This window comes from Barbus barbus (genome assembly GCF_936440315.1).
Source record: "Barbus barbus genome assembly, chromosome: 3".
Taxonomy (NCBI): domain Eukaryota; kingdom Metazoa; phylum Chordata; class Actinopteri; order Cypriniformes; family Cyprinidae; genus Barbus; species Barbus barbus.
The window spans coordinates 13,734,545-13,756,950 of NC_136731.1; the positions used below are offsets into that span (position 1 = coordinate 13,734,545).

At 37.8% G+C, this 22,406-nt stretch overlaps 1 protein-coding gene across 3 annotated transcripts in view; it reads right to left on the minus strand.

Moving 5' to 3' along the window:
• Positions 1–21,614, minus strand: part of LOC306846281 (uncharacterized protein) — a 59,154-nt gene extending 37,540 nt beyond the window's left edge. Inside the window, exons 1-8 of one of the 3 annotated variants that reach the window (XM_079379539.1) lie at positions 21,550–21,614; positions 7,210–7,293; positions 5,038–6,975; positions 4,171–4,347; positions 3,817–3,990; positions 1,489–1,662; positions 1,139–1,309; positions 71–244 (exon numbers count right to left, since the gene is read on the minus strand). In XM_079379539.1, the coding sequence (XP_079235665.1) occupies positions 71–244; positions 1,139–1,309; positions 1,489–1,662; positions 3,817–3,990; positions 4,171–4,347; positions 5,038–6,809 (2,642 nt within the window). In that variant the 5' untranslated portion in view covers positions 6,810–6,975; positions 7,210–7,293; positions 21,550–21,614. Of the gene's footprint in view, positions 1–70; positions 245–1,138; positions 1,310–1,488; positions 1,663–3,816; positions 3,991–4,170; positions 4,348–5,037; positions 6,976–7,209; positions 7,294–7,399; positions 7,404–11,480; positions 11,735–21,549 lie in introns of those variants that run through there. The other 2 variants (XM_079379538.1, XM_079379540.1) reach the window with 2 other exon arrangements.
• Between the last annotated feature and the right edge of the window lie 792 nt (positions 21,615–22,406).

Sequence of the window (22,406 nt, forward strand, 5' to 3'; positions counted from 1 at the left end):
AAGTGAGTTAAAACTGAAATAAAAGCAAGCTAAAAAAAGCTCACAAAATTAATCAGTGTGAAACACAAACCTCAGTATGTTGAGTTGACAGTTTGGACTCTTCAGTCCAGCAGCGAGCAGCTTCCCTCCTGAATCCTGCAGATGATTGTTACTCAGGTCCAGCTCTCTCAGGTGTGAAAGGTTTGAACTCAGAGCTGATGTCAGAGCAGCACAACCTTCCTCTTTCACCAAACAGCCAGATAATCTACAACAACAGAAATAATGTTAGTGTGCTTCATTTTAGAGAACAGTGTGGGGTGTGTGTGCGTGTTTGCACCTACTTAACCTTATTTTGGGGACAAATAGGTACCCAGAAGTGAGTTAAAACTGAAATAAAAGCAAGCTAAAAAAGAAAAAAAATTAAAAAGAAATACCCAAGGAAAAAAAAGTAGAGTAATTCATAAAAAAAAAAAAAAAATTATATATATATATATATATATATATATATATATATATGTATATATATATATAGGTGGGATGCTGAAGTCTATGTTACGATATGAAGACATTTACTCAGGAACTGCTATGAACGATTCACGTAAATTCACATTTACTCAAATTAATATGCTAATAAATTAATTGGCTTGAGATTTTTGTTAACAAGGTCATTTTCTGTAAAACATTTTTTATTTGGGAATGAAGATGACGCATGTTCTAATCTACAACATAAACGACTTAACAATTGGAAATTGGAAAATAACTCTGCTTGTATTTCTTTGTATTTCTGGGAACCTTGTGCCACCATTTTGAGTGACCCAACAAAAATTTTTTGCATATTTTTGGAAAGTTTCTGTGTGCGTTTAAAACTATCCGAACACGAGTAGGATTAATAAAATGAAACTAGATGAGTACATTTTGATGACAAACTTTGATGTGACAAGGCCTTGTCTGAAGACTGTCGACTCGGAAGTAAAGACCCACTGCTGTGATTGGCTAATAGTTGTGTATGTTTGACAGTCTGCGTCCTTCACAGGTGCACGCTGCTGTGATTTAGGTTAAAAATGCAGAACAGTTTCCCAAAATGCTTTCCTCTTAAACTTGCTTGACAGGGTGTCTGTAATTATTAAAATCACAAAATGAATCAGTGTGAAACACTAACCTCAGTATGTTGAGTTGATTTGGACTCTTCAGTCCAGCAGCGAGCAGCTTCCCTCCTGAATCCTGCAGATGATTGTTACTCAGGTCCAGCTCTCTCAGGTGTGAAAGGTTTGAACTCAGAGCTGATGTCAGAGCAGCACAACCTTCCTCTTTCACCAAACAGCCAGATAATCTACAACAACAGAAATAATGTTAGTGTGCTTCATTTTAGAGAACAGTGTGGGGTGTGTGTGAGTGTGTGCACCTACTTAACCTTATTTTGGGGACAAATAGGTACCCAGAAGTGAGTTAAAACTGAAATAAAAGCAAGCTAAAAAAAGCTCACAAAATTAATCAGTGTGAAACACAAACCTCAGTATGTTGAGTTGACAGTTTGGACTCTTCAGTCCAGCAGCGAGCAGCTTCCCTCCTGAATCCTGCAGATGATTGTTACTCAGGTCCAGCTCTCTCAGGTGTGAAAGGTTTGAACTCAGAGCTGATGTCAGAGCAGCACAACCTTCCTCTTTCACCAAACAGCCAGATAATCTACAACAACAGAAATAATGTTAGTGTGCTTCATTTTAGAGAACAGTGTGGGGTGTGTGTGCGTGTGTGCACCTACTTAACCTTATTTTGGGGACAAATAGGTACCCAGAAGTGAGTTAAAACTGAAATAAAAGCAAGCTAAAAAAGATAAAAAAATTAAAAAGAAATACCCAAGGAAAAAAAGTAGAGTAATTCATAAAAAAATAAAAAATTATATATATATATATTAGGGCCGGGACTTTAGCGCGTTAATTTAGATTAATTAATTACACAAAAATAACGCGTTAAATTTTTTTAACGCATTTTAATCGCACTTATTTTTGCACCGCGGAACGTTTCTCACTGGATGCGTTTCGGCGGACCGATTATACTGGAGCACCAACTAGCGTTCAGAACGGACTTGCGTTCTCGTGGAGACCGGTCTTGCCAGGCTTCCTTGGAAGAACGAACTCGGAAGGACGCGAGAACACAGAACGCACACTTATGAGAACTGAGATGTACTGCATTCCTGCCTAACTGACCGCAAAGTGAAGGGGGTCTGGCGATCAGTGCGCTGGATCTGATGCTCGCCGCTCCCGTGTGTTGTGACAGCTGTGCCTGAACCACCAAAGAGGTTCACCAACAGACTTATGCTTATTCTGATTGACAGGAAGATGTTGAGGATGTCCATCATCTTTATTTAATCTGTTCTTCTATTTAAATCAGCGGTTAACTCATAGTGTTATGCTTCTCAGCATAAGAAACGGCCAATGAACAATAAATATTACAAAATGTCATAACTTATTAAAACATTTCATACTATTATAGATATTACTTTCATATAATTGTATTGTGTTTTATTTTACAGCGTTATATGTTTTACTGTTAAGATTCATTTTAATATGCCAATAAAAATGCAGACTTTCTCCGGGTCTTATAACTTCATTAAAATTAACCAAAACAAAACGATAAATGTTTACTTTCAACTTGAAGAGCCGTTAAGTATTTGTGAGAGCGACTTTAAAGCTTACAGGCTTCCGTACACCGGCCACCCACAGCGTTTTCTGGGATTTCTAACGGCTCGATCCTCTCAAGTCTGCACTCGATGCATCCTCAGTTTCAAGAACATATCCGGACACTATCATGCATCCTCTGTACTTGCGTTCTTGAGAATTGGAACTGAACTTCGACGGTTAATGATGACGTAGAACGAGAACACAAGTACGCAAGATCGCTGAAGAACACATATTGAGAAACAGACAAAAACAAACCACAGTGAACATGGACAAAGAAGCTGATGAGACCGCTTTGGTTGGCCCTGTGGATGGGAAATGTAAAAATCCATATAAAAAAAAACTTACTTCTCACTGTTCTCAGGTCAAATATTTATATGCGATTAAAATGCGATTAATTTCGATTAATTAATTACAAAGCCTCTAATTAATTAGATTAATTTTTTTAATCGAGTCCCGGCCCTAATATATATATATATATATATATATATATATATATATATGTATATATGTATATATGTATATATATATATAGGTGGGATGCTGAAGTCTATGTTACGATATGAAGACATTTACTCAGGAACTGCTATGAACGATTCACGTAAATTCACATTTACTCAAATTAATATGTTAATAAATTAATTGGCTTGAGATTTTTGTTAACAAGGTCATTTTCTGTAAAACATTTTTTATTTGGGAATGAAGATGACGCATGTTCTAATCTACAACATAAACGACTTAACAATTGGAAATTGGAAAAAAACTCTGCTTGTATTTCTTTGTATTTCTGGGAACCTTGTGCCACCATTTTGAGTGACCCAACAAATTTTTTTTGCATATTTTTGGAAAGTTTCTGTGTGCGTTTAAAACTATCCGAACACGAGTAGGATTAATAAAATGAAACTAGATGAGTACATTTTGATGACAAACTTTGATGTGACAAGGCCTTGTCTGAAGACTGTCGACTCGGAAGTAAAGACCCACTGCTGTGATTGGCTAATAGTTGTGTATGTTTGACAGTCTGCGTCCTTCACAGGTGCACGCTGCTGTGATTTAGGTTAAAAATGCAGAACAGTTTCCCAAAATGCTTTCCTCTTAAACTTGCTTGACAGGGTGTCTGTAATTATTAAAATCACAAAATGAATCAGTGTGAAACACAAACCTCAGTATGTTGAGTTGACATTTTGGACTCTCCAGTCCAGCAGCGAGCAGCTTCCCTCCTGAATCCTGCAGATGATTGTTACTCAGGTCCAGCTCTCTCAGGTGTGAAAGGTTTGAACTCAGAGCTGATGTCAGAGCAGCACAACCTTCCTCTTTCACCAAACAGCCAGATAATCTACAACAACAGTAATAATGTTAGTGTGCTTCATTTTAGAGAACAGTGTGGGGTGTGTGTGCGTGTGTGGACCTACTTAACCTTATTTTGGGGACAAATAGGTACCCAGAAGTGAGTTAAAACTGAAATAAAAGCAAGCTAAAACAAAGCTCACAAAATGAATCAGTGTGAAACACTAACCTCAGTATGTTGAGTTGACAGTTTGGACTCTCCAGTCCAGCAGCGAGCAGCTTCCCTCCTGAATCCTGCAGATGATTGTTACTTAGGTCCAGCTCTCTCAGGGGGGAGTTTGATGATTGTAGAGCTGAAGCCACAATTTCACAGTGCTGCTGATCAGTGAGATTACAGCCTGCCAACCTGAAAACAGCAAGGACTCAGGTTAAAAAGCATGCTGGTGTGCTGATGTCCCCATCAGACTGAAAGACTTCATAGTTCAGTGCTTTTCAAACCTGTCCTGGGGACCCCCATCATTACACATTTTGGACGCCTCCCTTATCAGTCACACACCACAATTCAATTCAAGTCTTGGAGTCTCTACTAATGAGTTGATGAGTTAAATCAGATGCGTTGGATGAGGGAGACATCCAAAATGTGCAGTGCTGGTGTACTCAGGACAGGTTTGAGAAGCACTGCCTTAGTTAACAAAATTTACCATATAAAATCATGTTAGTTTAACATTCACTCTTAACAGGACACTGGCCCTCAAGGACTGGAGTTGATAATATGATCAGTTACTTTATTACATAAACCAATTCTATTGACTAAAATCACCTAAACAACTGCCACATAGTTGGACAATATTTACTGGTTAAGTTGACAAAGCACAAAGCTATTTTTTCCCCATTCTACAAATCTAAAAAAAAAAAACCTACTGGCACTGATTGCTTGAGAATGAAAACATCACTCATTGCAGTAATTAACACTCATGCTTGTGAACACAAACCCCAATAAAACATATCAAACTTTCATCACAACTTATGTTGAACATTATGTAAAATATAATTATATGAAAAATATAAAATATCATAATCAGTTTTCCACACTTACAAAGCTTTTCTGCAGTTCCTCACAGCAGGTAACAGTCTCCATCGACCCTCATTTGATTTGATGTTGTATTGTTTAATGTCAAACTCATCCAGCACCTCCTCTGACATCAGGATCATGTTTGCCAAAGTTGAGCATTGAGCAAGAGAAATATTTTTTTTGCTTGTTTTAGAGTTTAAAAATGCTTGCATTTCTTTAACAACAGAGTTATCCCTCATTTCAATCAAGCAGTGTGAAAGATTCATCCATCTGTCAGGACTGACATTGTTTTTTTGACCTCGTTTGAGGTTGTGGATTATTTTCTTGATGCTCTCTGGGTTGTTCTCTGTGTGTATCAGTGCATCCTGTAAGAGTCTCTGATTGGACTCCAGTGAGATGCCATGAAGAAATCGAAGGAAAAGATCCAAGTGTCCATTTTTACTCTTTAAAGCTTTAGTCATTGCTCCCTTCAGAAACGTATTCAGAGAAACAGTCTCACACTGATTTCTGAACTTTCCTGTCAGGAACATTTTCAGAACCTCGCTGTTCTTGTGTAAATAGCAGTAAAACACATACAGTGCTGCAAAAAACTCCTGAAAGCTCAGATGTACAAAGCTGTAAACTTTTCTGTGATAAATCACAGATTCCTCCCTAAAGATCTCAGTGCAAATCCCAGAATACACTGAGGCGTCAGTGACATCTATGCCGCTCTCTCTCAGGTCCTCCTCATAAAACATCACATTACCCTTCATCAGCTGATTGAATGCCAGTTCAGAAAGTTTCACAATCACTTCTCTGTTGGACTGCAGGTGTTTCTTTGGATGTCTGTCTTCATACTTCTGGTTTCTCATATTTGTTTGAATGAGCAGGAAGTAGATGTACATTTCAGTCAGAGTTTGAGGGATTTCTGCACTGAGATCTTGTTTCAGGATGTTCTGAAGCACAGTGGCTGAGATCCAGCAGAAGACAGGTATGTGGCACATGATGTGGAGGCTTCTTGCTCTTCTGATGTGTGAGATGATTCTGCTGGCTTGATGCTCGTCACTGATTCTCTTCCTGAAATATTCCTCCTTCTGAGGGTCATTGAATCCCTGAATTTCTGTCACACGGTTGATGCAGTTAGATGGGATCTGATTGGCTGCTGCTGGTCTGGTGGTGATCCAGATGAGAGCAGAGGGAAGCAGATCTCCTTTCATGAGGTTTGACATCAACAGACCCACTGATGAAATCTCAGTCACATCAGAAACTTTCTGACTGTCTGAAAATATCAGTGAAATTCTGCTTTCATCCAGACCATCAAAGATGAACACAACTTTACATTCATCATAAATATTTGAGTCCAGATGTTGAAGTTCAGGGTGAAAGTCCAGCAGAAGTCTGTGAAGACTGTACTGATGATCTTTAATCAAGTTCAGCTCTCGAAATGTAAGAACAAACATGAAATCTACATCCTGATTGGCTTTTCCCTCGGCCCAGTCCAGAATGAACTTCTGCACAGAGACGGTTTTTCCAATTCCAGCGATGCCTTTAGTAAGAACAGTCTTTATTTTGTATTTCTTCTCTCTTCTCATCTCCTCATATCCTGGTTCAGATAAAGGATTAAAGATGTCATTGCAGTTGATTGGAGTGTCTTGGAGTGTCCTGTAATTTTTCTCCATCTGTAGCACCTCATGTTCTTCATTCACTCCTTCACTCTCTCCCTCTATGATGTACAGCTGTGTGTAAATCTGGTTCAGGAGGGTGTGATTCTCTTGTAGTTTGATTCCCTCAAATAAGCTCTCATACTTGTTCTTCATGCTGGTTTTGTGTTGGTCTTTGACTCTCTGCAGATCATCATGCACTGGCGGGTGAGAATCACACTGCAGGGCTGCTTCTGTGTCATGATGATTGATGTGGTTCTGATAGGAGGAGGAAGTGGAGGTCTGACGGGACACATATCTGATCTGGTCAGCTCTACAGCCACTGAAAAGACATTACGAAGAACAGAGAGATAAAAACAAACAGAAAAGAGCTTTATCAAAACAGAGAAAATATTCAATGTCTCTAATATTAGAGACATTTAAATATGTTCTCTGTTTTGATAGAGACAGCTATAGCGAACACATTTGAACTTTTTTGCAGTAATAACAAACTTTTGTTATTTCTGTGTACATTATTTCTTGTGTTGAATGTCTCACTCTACATGAATATACTCACACAGGATCAAAGGGCACTGGTCCATCACTGAGATCAGGGGGCTGCAGTGGAGAAGCTGCTCTCTTTCTCTTCCTGCTGACGGTACTGAGAAAATCATAATAGACAAATTAGGAATCAATTTCACGACTCCTAACTTTTTGCTCTATGAGTATTTCTCAAAGTGCTTTTATGCTAAAATCATGATGCTGACCCGCCATCTCCACAGTACAGTGACACACCTTTAGAGAGAAATGCACCTTTAATACAAATTACATAATCAATAGTTTTTGTTTTAAAAAACGGGTTTGTTTATAAGTAGACATTTCATGCTTTCTCTAGATATATTTCTCATGTCTGTAAGGCAAGAAGGCTATACACCGAGTTTAATTTTTGGGCCATGCTCCAGTTCACGGAGACCGAGACAACAGAAAGTGCATCCAGAAAGCGATTGTTTTCTTTATTTTACAAAAACACAACCTTTTGTTAATATTGTGAGTGTACACAAATAAAAGTAGACCCTTTACAGTTTCAAATGATTACTCTTATCTGTATGAGCAATCATGAGAGAAGATTTTGGGTTGTTTCCACAGTTATCAGGAAAAGAAATCGCATTGGCACCTCTGTGCCCTAATAGCTTTTATGCTCCGCAAAAAACAAAACAAAAAACAACAACTTGGATATACATCTAATAGCACGCATTCATAATGTTAAAGTGAGCAGCCGTGCAAAGCTGCAACAATTTACATAATTGAAGTTGATGAATGATCGTTCTAAACTATTTCTATGATTAAATGACTGACAGAGACTAAGAGACCCCTCAGCCAATCACTGTGGGTGTAGTAAGTAAGGTTGTTGACATCATCCATAGCAACAAGGTCAATGTCGCCATTTCTCTTAGCTTAAGATTTCTAAGTAGTGGCCATTCTTCCTGGGGTCCAACAAGTAAAAAACTAAATTACATTAATCAACAATCAACAATCCACTTAGTACTGTACCATTAAATATTTCTTCAACAATTTTTTTAAACCTAATTTTACTTATTAAAGGGTAAAGGAAGTGGTGTGTGGCCAAGTATGGTGACCCATACTCAGAATTTGTGCTCTGCATTTAACCCATCCAAGTGTACACACAGTAGTGAACATACACCAGGAGCAGTGGGCAGCCAATGCTGCGGCGCCTGGGGAGCAGCCGGGGGTTCGGTGCCTTGCTCAAGGGTCTCACCTCAGTCGTGGTATTGAGGGCGGAGAGAGTGTTGGTTATTCACTCCCCCCACCTACAATCCCTGCCGGTCCTGAGACTCGAACCCTCAACCTTCGGGTTACAAGTCCAACTCTCTATCCATTAGGCCACGACAGCTCTGACTGGGATTCGAACCGCGGTCTCTGACGCGGGAGGCGGGCGCTCTAACAAGGAGACTAAAGGCCACGGCCCAAAAAACTTGTAATGTCCGATGGCAATTCATTCCATGTTTTCATTCCTCTATACATTACAGTCCGTTGCTTTGCATTAGTTTTTGAAACAGGATGCAAAAAATTTCCTTTTGATGCATGCCTGGTGTTAAAACTATGACTGACACTACTATACAAAAGTTGACAGTACAATACACTTGGAACTCTTGATACTGAAATATTTCTTATAAAACAAAGCAGAGAAACAATTACCCTATCCTTCACCAGTAGCCAACCTAGAATTTTGTGCATTTTCATAATATTAACCCTTCTATTACAGTTCAAAATTAGTCGTGCAGCTCTATTCTGGACTAACTGTAATTTTTATGTAAGTCTTTACTGTCCAGTGGTATGGTCGAGTGCATCAAGTAATCTAAATAAGTAAGAACCATTACTTGCACAATCTGAGAGATGCAATACTGTGGTAAAAATTTTGCACATCTCTTGATAACTGATAGACCTCTTCCCATAACCATTACCATATTTTCTATTTGTTTTAACCACTTCAGCCTACTATCAAGAATAACTCCAAGAAGTCTAATTTCCTCTACCTGTTCAATAGGCACACTCTTTACATACAAATTTAATTGTGGTTTAAAATGTAAGCTTTCATGTGGTGTTTTCACTCGTAACTTCATGAAACATGCATATATCATGAAAAATGGCATGTCATTATTTGCAGAAAATTCTCCTGATTAAAAAGAGCCCACACTCTTCAATCATCATGTAGTGGCTTGATTCACTGATCTCATCTGGAGTCTAATCTCTGAGTATATTAGCTGCTAGTTACATTATTTACAGCAGTCTTGTGATGTTATAGCAGTCAGATATTCCGATTCTTTTTTTAATTCAAGTGCTTTGAGGTGTCTTTTTGCCTCACACAAACATAAAGAATCAGTGCACGAATCTTAAGAATGGTGACAATCAACAAAAAGCTTTTTGTGACTTTAGTAGCTTGTTTTGTTGATCTGTTTATCTGAATAATCTGTTTGTCACCATTGTTGAGGTTCATACGCATATTATTGATGTCTGTGAGTCTACATAATTCTGTCCAAATATCTTCCGCATAATGACTTGGAAACCTTTCAAAATATTGAAGCAGGCAGTAGTATTCTAAGAATATAATAATGCAAAAATAATAAATTAGGGTGACCATGCGCCCTCTTTTCCCTGGACATGTCCTCTTTTTGAACCTAAAAAAATGCATCCAGCCGGGATTTCTGGCTTTTGCTTTCTACAGTCACCATTCATTGTATGCGTTTGTGTATTAAAGCCTTGCGCGAGACTGTTTTCTTAATCTCGCTCCCGCAAACATTGTAAAATTAAATATAATTTTCGTGCTTCGTGCAGGGCATGAAATCGTGAAAATCCCTTTGGATGCAGCTCATGTTGGATGTAGGCTTGGCGAATCCGTAGGGTTACCATTTTTTTCCCACTGAATTGGACTGATTTTAAACTGTTGTGGTGGGTTGATTTTCTCCCGTGGGTTAAAGGTTTGAAATATTGCATAAATTACATTTGACTGAAATGCTTGTATTGAAACATTTTGCATTCTACCTATGATAAAACAATGGTAGATACATGGTCACCATAAATAAATCTAAATAGCATACTCACAGATTAGACCAAATCAGGCCACTACACGATGATTAAATCAATCAATCAATTAGTAACCAACTTCATCTGATCAGATTTTCTCTAGCAATTTTTGATATAACAAATGGGCTTTATAAACAAACAGTTACAGCAGCCATAGAAAATCTCATTTTAAAAAGTCAAGGGGTCAAGAGCCCAAGTAAAGTAAATGCTTATCTCCACAATGCTGAACTTCATGCATATTGCATTTTTTTTACATCCATTTTTTTTAAAGTGTAGATATTTTGATATATTATCAGACTATAATCGGCAAGTCAAAATTTCACATTATGACATCCAGAAACAAGTGCTGAAAACATAGTTGTCCCTCCCTGCACTGTATTTTGACAGCGTATAGATCCCAATTATATTTATATTTATATTTGTAACAGCGTATATTTCCCAACAATATATTACACTGTAGGGTTTGATCTAAATTATCAGCTCTGCTGGCCTAGAGAAGCAAAATGTGTAACAATAGGATGAGAAAGTTGTAACAAATGGGAAAATCCAGACATACAGAAGTGCAGATTTGGAATCTAGCGGGAAACTATGATAATCAATAGAGATACGCTACAAAGATGTGCTACATTTCAAGTTAATCTATGCCTGAAATCAATCAGGATCATGAATCCTGAAGTAGTGATATAAATTGCTTATTGCTGTTGTATGTGATGTGTGAGCAAAGTGGCCTATAAACTCTTAAACTCTTTTAACTAAACCTATAAACTCTAAAAACCTAAACCTATAAAAGTGTTGAAACTGGCTTCTGCTAATAAAATGAAAATAACATTTTCTTCTGAGATTCTGAATGCAGTTCCCCTGCATTTTCTGAAAACATAAAGGCTTTATGGTTTAACATTTGAAGGCAAAGAAATGTACAGCCATATATATTAGTATTATATTTTATTGTATTATGATTATTATTATTATTAAATGCATTTTTTTTACTTCACAGTACAATAAAGAGTGGTTCATGCTGTTTTTTGTTCTTTTTTTTTGCCCTTAGCTGATCACTTGCCTGATTGTTGTTTCTCCTTTGACTGAAGTAAGATTCTTAGCATAGTTCAGTAATCAAGGTGTGTACGTTTAAAGAGTTAAATGACTCTAATGAGGAATCTTTATTATTATTAGAAAATTCAATAAAAAGAACTTCAGTGAGAGAATCATAAAGTAAATAAAAAATACACTCAACTTCATGATACTCACACAGGGTCAACATTCACAGCAGATCCATCACTGAGATTATGGGATTTATAAATGGAGTTGTTACTCTTCATAGACACACATCTGAATCCGGGAGACGCTGCTCTCTGAGCGTCAAAATCACTGAGACCAGGGGGCTGAATCATGGAGTTGTTACTCTTCATAGACACACATCTGAATCCTGGAGATGCTGTTCTCTGAGCGTCAACATCACTGAGACCAGGGGGCTGAATCATGGAGTTGTTACTCTTCATAGACACACATCTGAATCCTGGAGATGCTGTTCTCTGAGCGTCAACATCACTGAGACCAGGGGGATGAAACATGGAGTTGTTACTCTTCATAGACACACATCTGAATCCTGGAGATGCTGTTCTCTGAGCGTCAACATCACTGAGATTAGGGGGATGAAACATGGAGTTGTTACTCTTCATAGATACACAGCTGAATCCTGAAGATGCTGCTCTCTGAGCGTCAAAATCACTGAGATTAGGGGGATGAAACATGGAGTTGTTACTCTTCATAGATACACAGCTGAATCCTGGAGACGCTGCTCTCTGAGCGTCAAAATCACTGAGATTAGGGGGATGAAACATGGAGTTGTTACTCTTCATAGATACACAGCTGAATCCTGGAGACGCTGCTCTCTGAGCGTCAAAATCACTGAGATTAGGGGGATGAAACATGGAGTTGTTACTCTTCATAGACACACAGCTGAATCCTGGAGACGCTGCTCTCTGAGCGTCAAAATCACTGAGATTAGGGGGATGAAACATGGAGTTGTTACTCTTCATAGATACACAGCTGAATCCTGGAGATGCTGCTCTCTGAGCGTCAAAATCACTGAGATTAGGGGGATGAAACATGGAGTTGTTACTCTTCATAGACACACAGCTGAATCCTGGAGACGCTGCTCTCTGAGCGTCAAAATCACTGAGATTAGGGGGATGAAACATGGAGTTGTTACTCTTCATAGATACACAGCTGAATCCTGGAGATGCTGCTCTCTGAGCGTCAAAATCACTGAGATTAGGGGGATGAAACATGGAGTTGTTACTCTTCATAGACACACAGCTGAATCCTGGAGACGCTGCTCTCTGAGCGTCAAAATCACTGAGATTACGGGGCTGAAACATGGAGTTGTTACTCTTCATAGACACACTGCTGAATCCTGGAGATGCTGCTCTCTGAGCGTCAACATCACTGAGATTAGGGGGATGAAACATGGAGTTGTTACTCTTCATAGACACACAGCTGAATCCTGGAGACGCTGCTCTCTGAGCGTCAAAATCACTGAGATTAGGGGGATGAAACATGGAGTTGTTACTCTTCATAGATACACAGCTGAATCCTGGAGATGCTGCTCTCTGAGCGTCAAAATCACTGAGATTAGGGGGATGAAACATGGAGTTGTTACTCTTCATAGACACACAGCTGAATCCTGGAGACGCTGCTCTCTGAGCGTCAAAATCACTGAGATTACGGGGCTGAAACATGGAGTTGTTACTCTTCATAGACACACTGCTGAATCCTGGAGATGCTGCTCTCTGAGCGTCAACATCACTGAGATTAGGGGGATGAAACATGGAGTTGTTACTCTTCATAGACACACATCTGAATCCTGGAGATGCTGCTCTCTGAGCGTCAACATCACTGAGACCAGGGGGATGAAACATGGAGTTGTTACTCTTCATAGACACACATCTGAATCCTGGAGATGCTGTTCTCTGAGCGTCAACATCACTGAGATTAGGGGGATGAAACATGGAGTTGTTACTCTTCATAGATACACAGCTGAATCCTGAAGATGCTGCTCTCTGAGCGTCAAAATCACTGAGATTAGGGGGATGAAACATGGAGTTGTTACTCTTCATAGATACACAGCTGAATCCTGGAGACGCTGCTCTCTGAGCGTCAAAATCACTGAGATTAGGGGGATGAAACATGGAGTTGTTACTCTTCATAGATACACAGCTGAATCCTGGAGACGCTGCTCTCTGAGCGTCAAAATCACTGAGATTAGGGGGATGAAACATGGAGTTGTTACTCTTCATAGACACACAGCTGAATCCTGGAGACGCTGCTCTCTGAGCGTCAAAATCACTGAGATTAGGGGGATGAAACATGGAGTTGTTACTCTTCATAGATACACAGCTGAATCCTGGAGATGCTGCTCTCTGAGCGTCAAAATCACTGAGATTAGGGGGATGAAACATGGAGTTGTTACTCTTCATAGACACACAGCTGAATCCTGGAGACGCTGCTCTCTGAGCGTCAAAATCACTGAGATTACGGGGCTGAAACATGGAGTTGTTACTCTTCATAGACACACTGCTGAATCCTGGAGATGCTGCTCTCTGAGCGTCAACATCACTGAGATTAGGGGGATGAAACATGGAGTTGTTACTCTTCATAGATACACAGCTGAATCCTGAAGATGCTGCTCTCTGAGCGTCAAAATCACTGAGATTAGGGGGATGAAACATGGAGTTGTTACTCTTCATAGATACACAGCTGAATCCTGAAGATGCTGCTCTCTGAGCGTCAACATCACTGAGACCAGGGGGATGAAACATGGAGTTGTTACTCTTCATAGACACACATCTGAATCCTGGAGATGCTGCTCTCTGAGCGTCAACATCACTGAGATTAGGGGGATGAAACATGGAGTTGTTACTCTTCATAGATACACAGCTGAATCCTGAAGATGCTGCTCTCTGAGCGTCAACATCACTGAGATTAGGGGGATGAAACATGGAGTTGTTACTCTTCATAGACACACATCTGAATCCTGGAGATGCTGCTCTCTGAGCGTCAACATCACTGAGATTAGGGGGATGAAACATGGAGTTGTTACTCTTCATAGACACACAGCTGAATCCTGGAGATGCTGCTGTAAACAGGAGCCTCCTCCTCTCTCTCCTGATACACACTCATTTTATAAGCAGGTTTCTCCTCCTCTCTCTCCTCATGCACACACACTTTACAGGCTGTTCTGCTTCTCTTTTTTCATAGATGAGAGACTTGATTTCATGCCTGTACATGGAAACAGAGAAAATACACTGAATTTTTTCACAATTGAGTTTCGGTGCAAGATGTTGCCCTGAAGTGAGGAGGCACAGTCACTAAAGTGCCTGGATGCCCCGTAGTCGTGGGTTACAGTAATTTTACAGCAGTTAAGGGCTGTAGTTATGTACAAAGCACAAAACACAGATGCAATAACACAGTTGGCACAGCAATATAGGGATAATGCTGTACCCAACGGAAAATGCAAGCATTTCTGTCCACACTAGGGATGGCTCGATACCATAATTTTGGCTTCGGTATGATACCAGAATGTAATACCTCCGTATCGATACTAAATCGATACCATAGGTGACAAATAACCTCCCTCAAAAGATAAGTGAATTGAAAACAATTTTGATTAAAATAATAATAATAGAAACACATCTGTGATTCACAGATTCGCCTTTGTATCAAACTGTAACAAAAACCTACCGGGAACATAGGTTACATTTTGACTGAGTTTGAAGAAGAAAAAAATACAACTGAAGTAATGCAATTAATCCAACAAATCAGAGCTGGTAGCACAAATCGTCAGAACACCGGCCCAAGACATAAACAAACTATGCGGCTGCTTAGGGCCCCCATGAGTAGCCTACATTAAATGATGGTTTATTTTATTTTATTTTAATTTGTTATATTATGTCAATGGACAGTGGTAATTATACCAAAGCGCAATATTAAATAATTAAATAATCTATGCATATTTTATTATTTCCATAGCGACGTATCATGCAGGCACAATAATGACCATGTTGATAATATGCTCTGGACGCTGCCGTGTGGATCTGTAGGATTAACATCACGTAAATTCACCAATTTCTGCTGAAAAACATGAAAGTAAGTGGCCAGTTAACTGGGAGAAACACAGAGTAAACTTTATAGTAACCTACACAATGTGTATTTGATAGTAATTAAACATCTTCCATGAATTGAAAGGATTATTATTGCGCACTTTCTATACTTTCCATAGAAATCTGTGTGTAGCCTACAAACTAAATGTATTTTTTACTTAATTAAAGTGTATTTAAATGTCTGAAACCTAAAATAAACTTTATTCGGTTGAAAATACTGAACAGTTATGAAATATGAAAAGCACTGTGCGCATCTCTCTTTTTTTTTTCCTGAGCTCGTCTTTCTCTGGCTCAACACCAGCCAAAATGTGGCGCGTCAAATGGTTAACATCGATCATGTTTTTGGGGTGGGGGGGACAAATTCAACATTGGGGTGCGTTTCTCAAAACCATAGTTAGCTAACTAATTAATATTTATTATAAAAAAGTATGACTTGTAGTCAAATTACAACTTCGATTAATATTTGTTGTTAAAATAACATTCTGTTCTGTAAATGCATTGTCTGCTTGTTTTTTGTTTGTTTGCTACTTTTCATTTCAGTAAGTATAACACTTAATACTTTAAAACTTTGAATGTTAAAGTGCACACTAACACCTGACCACTCTTGTAAGTTTGCAACTGTTACAATTAAAAATCACAGAAGGGTAAAAACATGCAGGCAGACAATGGTATGATGTAAGCAACACAGCTACAACAAACAAAACTGATAATGGGTGTGTTAGATTTATAGTGTGTGAATAATCAAGCTATAACAATAACCATGGGGCCCCCAAATAAAATTCTGCTTAGGGTCCCATAAAGGCTTGGGCCGGCCCTGCAACAAATGTTGCTTTATTGAAAAGTGTTATTCTAACAGTCAAAGTAATATTCAAAATCACGTTATTATTTATCTCTCTCTCAGATTTTCAGATTTCAGGCTCAGATGGCCAAAGAAAAAGCATTAAAGTCCCCCTATAGTGAAAATCAAGTTTTTTTTTATGTTGTGTTCTTTGTGGTGTTTTTAATATGCTTTTAGACAAACCATGTGCCAGTCCATTAATCAACACCATTGCTGAGTATTTTCTCCTTAAAACTGTAGTTTCCCAGTGGAAGTCCCAGAAATGAGGTTTGAAACGGACCTCGGTTTGCTACGTCACAATTCAATAACCAATCACGTCAAGGGATTGATTCCTTTCACTAGCATGCAAAATATACCAATACCTAGTGATGTTATGTTCAGTGCCGAGGCTTCGGAGCGTGTGTCAAGAAATTCCGGCAGCTTTCAGTGAAGCGTGCATCGAAGCTTGTATCACTTTAAAGCAGAGGAGGGCAAACTTTTTGACTTGAGGGCCACATCAAGTTTTTCACATTAAGTGAGGGGCCGCATAATATGTTTCTGACAAATGAAGCTTTGAAATTTTATTTTTTTATAAACTGACACTCACTACTGTACTATATGTACTATATACTTGTACATACATGGCAGTTCTATTCGTGTACCATCTCTACCTATTTTTATGAGCACTTTATGACACACAGATAAGTTGCATCGATGTACAAGTCGATTGATGTATAAGACACATTTTATCATTTAATTAAGAAATAATGTAAAATAAACAAACTGTTTACAAACATTAGAAACATGAATTTATATTCCCCACACTCCACAAAAATCCTGTAAATTTAGCAGTGTTCAGAATAGAAAAAAAGAACGATAATACAAGTAAAAAATAAACACAAATTATAGTGGCATTCACTATAAACATATTATAATCGCCCAGCCTAAATATTTAAAGCGAAACTGAAACTAGCGGCGTGGTTGCTGGAAAATGCACAATACAAAATCAAAACAAACTCACTTGCCTTTTCTCATTCATCACCAATCCTAATGTGCACACTTTGCACTTCACCTTGATTGCTTTATATAAGTCGCCTTGGAAATCGCAACACGTTTCAGATGAAAAAAACGCAATTTATAATACAGAGAAACAGTAGCCTACTATATCCATTTTCATAAAAATGTGTGTGGAAATCAGAAAAAGCATATCTTTGCAAGATTCTGATACTGGAAAGTCTACAGAGCACTTTCACATTTGAAAGAAAAGTAACTTATTTACAATTGTGCCAGTTTTGTAGTGTATAGCTATTTTGACTTTTTATTTTGTATTTGCTGTGCGGCTTGAACTGGGCATCGGTCAAAAATAGACTAGGTACTAGCGGTGCTCCGTTCAGGATTTTTGAGGCCGATCACCGATTTCCGATAACAGAAAACAGTATCTGCCGATATCGATCACCGATACCGATCTTTTTAAAGCCTTCTTTTTATTATGTAGAATGGGGGTCGGCAACCTACGGCACGCGTGCCAACAGTGGCATGCAGAGGGATAATTGCTGGCACCAAGCAATAGGGAAAACTGTATACTGACATACATTTTGTTGTAATAACTTCTCATAGTCACACAGCCTGTTAGGAGCTATAAATACTATTAAAGTGTGAGAATGAACACTTTAATAGTATTTGTACATACTGGGTGCTTCAGATCAAGAGATCAGATTCAGAGATCCTCAGTGGTCTGACTGAGATGACTGAGATGGCCAATCAAATCAAAGTAGGCGGGGGTTTACCATTCACAGAAGCAGAGCGCAGAGCGTATCTTTTTAACATTGAAAGAGAGCGAGGTAAGATGAAGCTGCAAATCAATTAATATTAGTCAAATGTTTTAGGACAGAAATGTTAAATGACCGACAGCTATATCCAATGATGCAAACTTGATTTTTTTTTCTCAAATATGGCCATTTTGAGAGAGAGAGAGAGAAAGAGAGAGAGAGAGAGAGAGAGAGAGAGAGAGAGAGACAGAGAGAGAGAGAGAGAGATGCGTGAATTGTCTGCATCTGTGTCTCAAACAATGAAGTGGAGTTTAGTTACTTAATCAGCAATTTTACCCCCTCGTTGCTGAGAAATATAATGTAGCGATTCAGTATAAATGAATAAAAGTCGCGTGGCAGCACTGACAAGAAGTTTATGAACGGGTATATTGGCACAGTGGTTAACCCAAAAAACTATCATGCCGAAAAGGTTGCCGACCCCTAATTTATAGTGATACTCCAATCAGGATTTTTAGACATTTATTCAGGGCCTGAATTTCATTTTTGAGAATTAATTCCCCTCTTAGGTGGCTCTTGTGAGAGGGGATTTTTTAATTTGAGGGGTGGAGGGGGCATTTTGTAGACATTTTTCAAAAATATCTCTCACCTAAATGTTTGATCATGCAGTGAATTCTTGTTTTTACAATCGTGCAATAGCTTACACACAGCACAAGCCTGATTTTGTGCGCTGTATATGAGGTGGTCTTTTATGCCAGGTTCACACTAGGGGTGGGAATCGCAGGGTATCTCACGAAACAATATTATCACGATACATGACTCACGATAACGATAGTATCACGATACAGCGATTCTGCGATAATCGATATATTTCTAGAAAATCCTATAATGATACATAACGATATCGGTCTAAACAAAATGCCTGTGAAAAGGTTTTTTTTATTTTTTATTTTATTTTATTGACAAAGCAAATACAAACAAATCAGGTACAATGTAAAAGTCTTACTACAACCTGTGCACATCTTAGAAAACAAATACTAAAAGAACAGGGAGCATGTTACAAATGGCAAAAATGGCATTTACACATTCAAAAGAAAATGAATCAAAAGGGCAATTATTCAATAAGATTGTTTATAAAAGAACCCAGTTTCACTGCATTCTTGTTATTAATCAATAATAAAGAGTTATAGAAAAGTTTCAACTCATTCCTCCACTGCGTAAAGTTAGGATTTATCTTGAAAAATCGACATTTATGTATGAAATATTTACTTAACAAAATGACATTGTTAATACCAAAATCATTGTGATCATTGCGAAAAATACCAAATTTTATATCATTAATTGTTAGTTTCATCAACTGAATTCCTTTGGAGATGAACAATTGTTGAAGGTCCTGCCAAAACCTTTGTACAACTTTACACAAACAAAAAAGGTGATCCAAATCTTTGGGTTCATCTTCACAGAAGCTACAGTTTCCTACATCCATTTTAAATCTCTGTTCTAAGAAATCATTAGTTGGATAAATCCTGTTTATAATTTTAAACTGCATTTCTTTCATTTTTGGTGGGACTGGGAATTTTAAGTATTTACAGCTAATCTCTTTTATTATCTCCTTTCCAAAGTCTTTGAGAATATAATCTCTTTTGAGAGAGCTTGTCTGGCAGTTAAGTAGACTGTTTCTTATAAATTTGTTGTTACATTTGTAATTCAAAAAATTAATACTGGGAGAGCTTTAACAATCTGTTTAAACTTCTTTTGGGAACAACTAATTTGGAATTTTTCACAGAATTCACCATGTTGTAAAACATTTCCTTCCCCATTCATGAAGTGGGAAAGCCTCTGAAAAGGTTAAGTGCAAGTTTTCTTTCTTTATTCAAGTGCAAACTGTTAGAAAACAGCAAAACAAGTTCTGTAAATCAATTTTAACATGTTAGGCTAAATTAATCATTTTATTCTTGGACTTATTAAAAGCTTACATTTGTCTTTTTCTGTGTGTAAACACATTTAACTGTTTATCAAACAGAAAGAAAAAAACTGGATAGATAGACAGATATAATATAAACCTTGTACATTTCTAAATTTCTCAACACAAAGAAATAGCCATTCACATCAAGTCTTGCGCGCTCAGGTTCGTTTTTTCAAATGGCTCTGACAAGGTTTTGTTTCGTCCTCCATGCCATAGGTGCAGATTTATGTTTCTGCCGGTCAGTGCCCACTGTTCACATTGCATAACGCGCACTTGTAATATCTGAGAGAGAGGGAGAGCATCAATTTTGTTGCTAAATTTTGCAACTTTTCACACTACCCTAGCAACTTTTTCTTCCAAAAGCACCTAGCAACAAATTGAGCTATTTTTAACATTTATTTGGCAATTTTTTAGCAACTTTTGTTAAATGACTCAAACGATAAAAAAGCACACAATTTCCATCTAAATTACACAAAATGAGTAAACCACAGATGCATAGCAGTACACACGTCACATGAATTTAGCTGCTATTTGCAATTATTGTTTAATCTGATAATAATAATAGAATGATTGTTAATCTATGATACACCTTAGCTTGTACCTGGGATTGTTGATCAGTTAGTACACTGTAAGAAAAATATCTAGAAAAATGGAAAAGGTACTAGTAATTTTTCAGGATATTATGTGTTATCTATTATCCGTTGTGGCCCTGTAAACCGAAAACACGAAATACAATGGGTAATTTAAAATGCAGGTAAAAAAAAAAAAAAAAGTCCTTAATATTAACATAGTAGATTGTGCCCTATATTTACAGACTTTTCTTGGATTGTAGCACACTAACTAACTAGTAATGCACTGCTTAAAACTATAACTGTTCAGAATGTGTAGTTTTATAAGTTCACTAGCTAATAAAAATAAAAATGAATGGTTCAAAACTGTGTAAGTGTTCAATAATTCAGTTGTATTTAAAAATACAGTTATTTATATTTTAATATTATATTAGGCATTTATATTATTTGACAAACAAATTTAAATTAACATATATCAAATATATATTTTTTGCTGAGATTTGATGTAGTGACACATTTTAGCGCCGTAATTACGCAATGATGTCATCACGACGTCATTTAGCAACTTTTAGCAACAAAACGACCTTCCTTTAGCAACTTCCCCTGAAAATTAGTTGGAAACATTGACCCCGATTTCAGCACAACACCGTGTTTTTACTCCCCAGCCAGTCAGTCGTGTTTACAGTCATGTTTTCTGTTTACAGTCCTGTTTTCTGTCAGATTCTGGGCCCTCAAAATGTTGACGCGCCACTCACATATTTTCCATTAAAGTACATTATGGACGCCTCTTGGTCATTTTTGTGTTTTCCACAAAGAATATCGAACTGCTACTGCCTACATAAATTGTATTTAGTGAACTTTTCGTGGCTGGTTTGCTAACCCTGGACGGCCTGCGCTTCTCTTTCTCCTTTATAGTTTCCACAACAGCTCTTTAGAGAGAAGCGAACAACGCTCGAGTTCGACATAACATCTGTTAAGACGCAAAAGGTCCTCACAATAACAGATATTATAGCTTTGAAACGTTTTCACAAACTTACCGTGACACGTGAAGACATTTAGATTTACAATCCTCCGCAAAAGCGTCTCTGATCACTTTCGGTTTCACTTTAAGGACTTCCGCTAAAAACGTGATGACGTTGCTGCACTGGAAGGGATATGTATGGCGCTACTGGGCATGCGCACATCAATACAGCGTCATTTTTGTTACACTGTACAGCAATAATTACCATTTTTTCATTATTGTAAGGGGTAGGTTTAGGGTTGGAATAGGTGTAGACGGTAATAAAACACAAACTAATAGGTATAAAATCAATTTCATTGTTCGTTTCCGGTCAGAGCTGTATCCCTGCTTGTTATTGACACAAATATAGAAATATAATTGTTACACCCCTCGAATAGAGAATTACCCTCATTAAAAGAGAGAGCAAGAGAGAATAAAAAATAAAATAATAAATTAGATTATTATGAACATCGATCAAATACCCTTCCTTTAATAATTTTTATGATCAATACTATATTATTATTATGGAAGACATTTATCATTACACTTCTGGACAGTTCTTTGAATCCTTATTGCCTCTTCCAGAGCCTTCATTATATATTCAGTGATGGAAACCAGACTTGCGCTGATTTCTCTCTCCAACTGATTTGCTTTTTTTTTTATCCAATAAATGAAGATGATGCAGTCAGACTTTTATTGGAAGCACATTCTGTGGATTCTCATTCAACAGAGCAAGCTACAAATCAAGCCAGAGCGGGGAACTACAGATTCAGGGTCTCCATTTAAGTAGTGGCTAATATTCTCAGACATTTTCTTTTCACAGCTCTTTTTCCTTCAATTGAAAGTTCAGGGGTCTTCTTGACCATGACATTCAGTTCTCATCTTGTCTTGGGA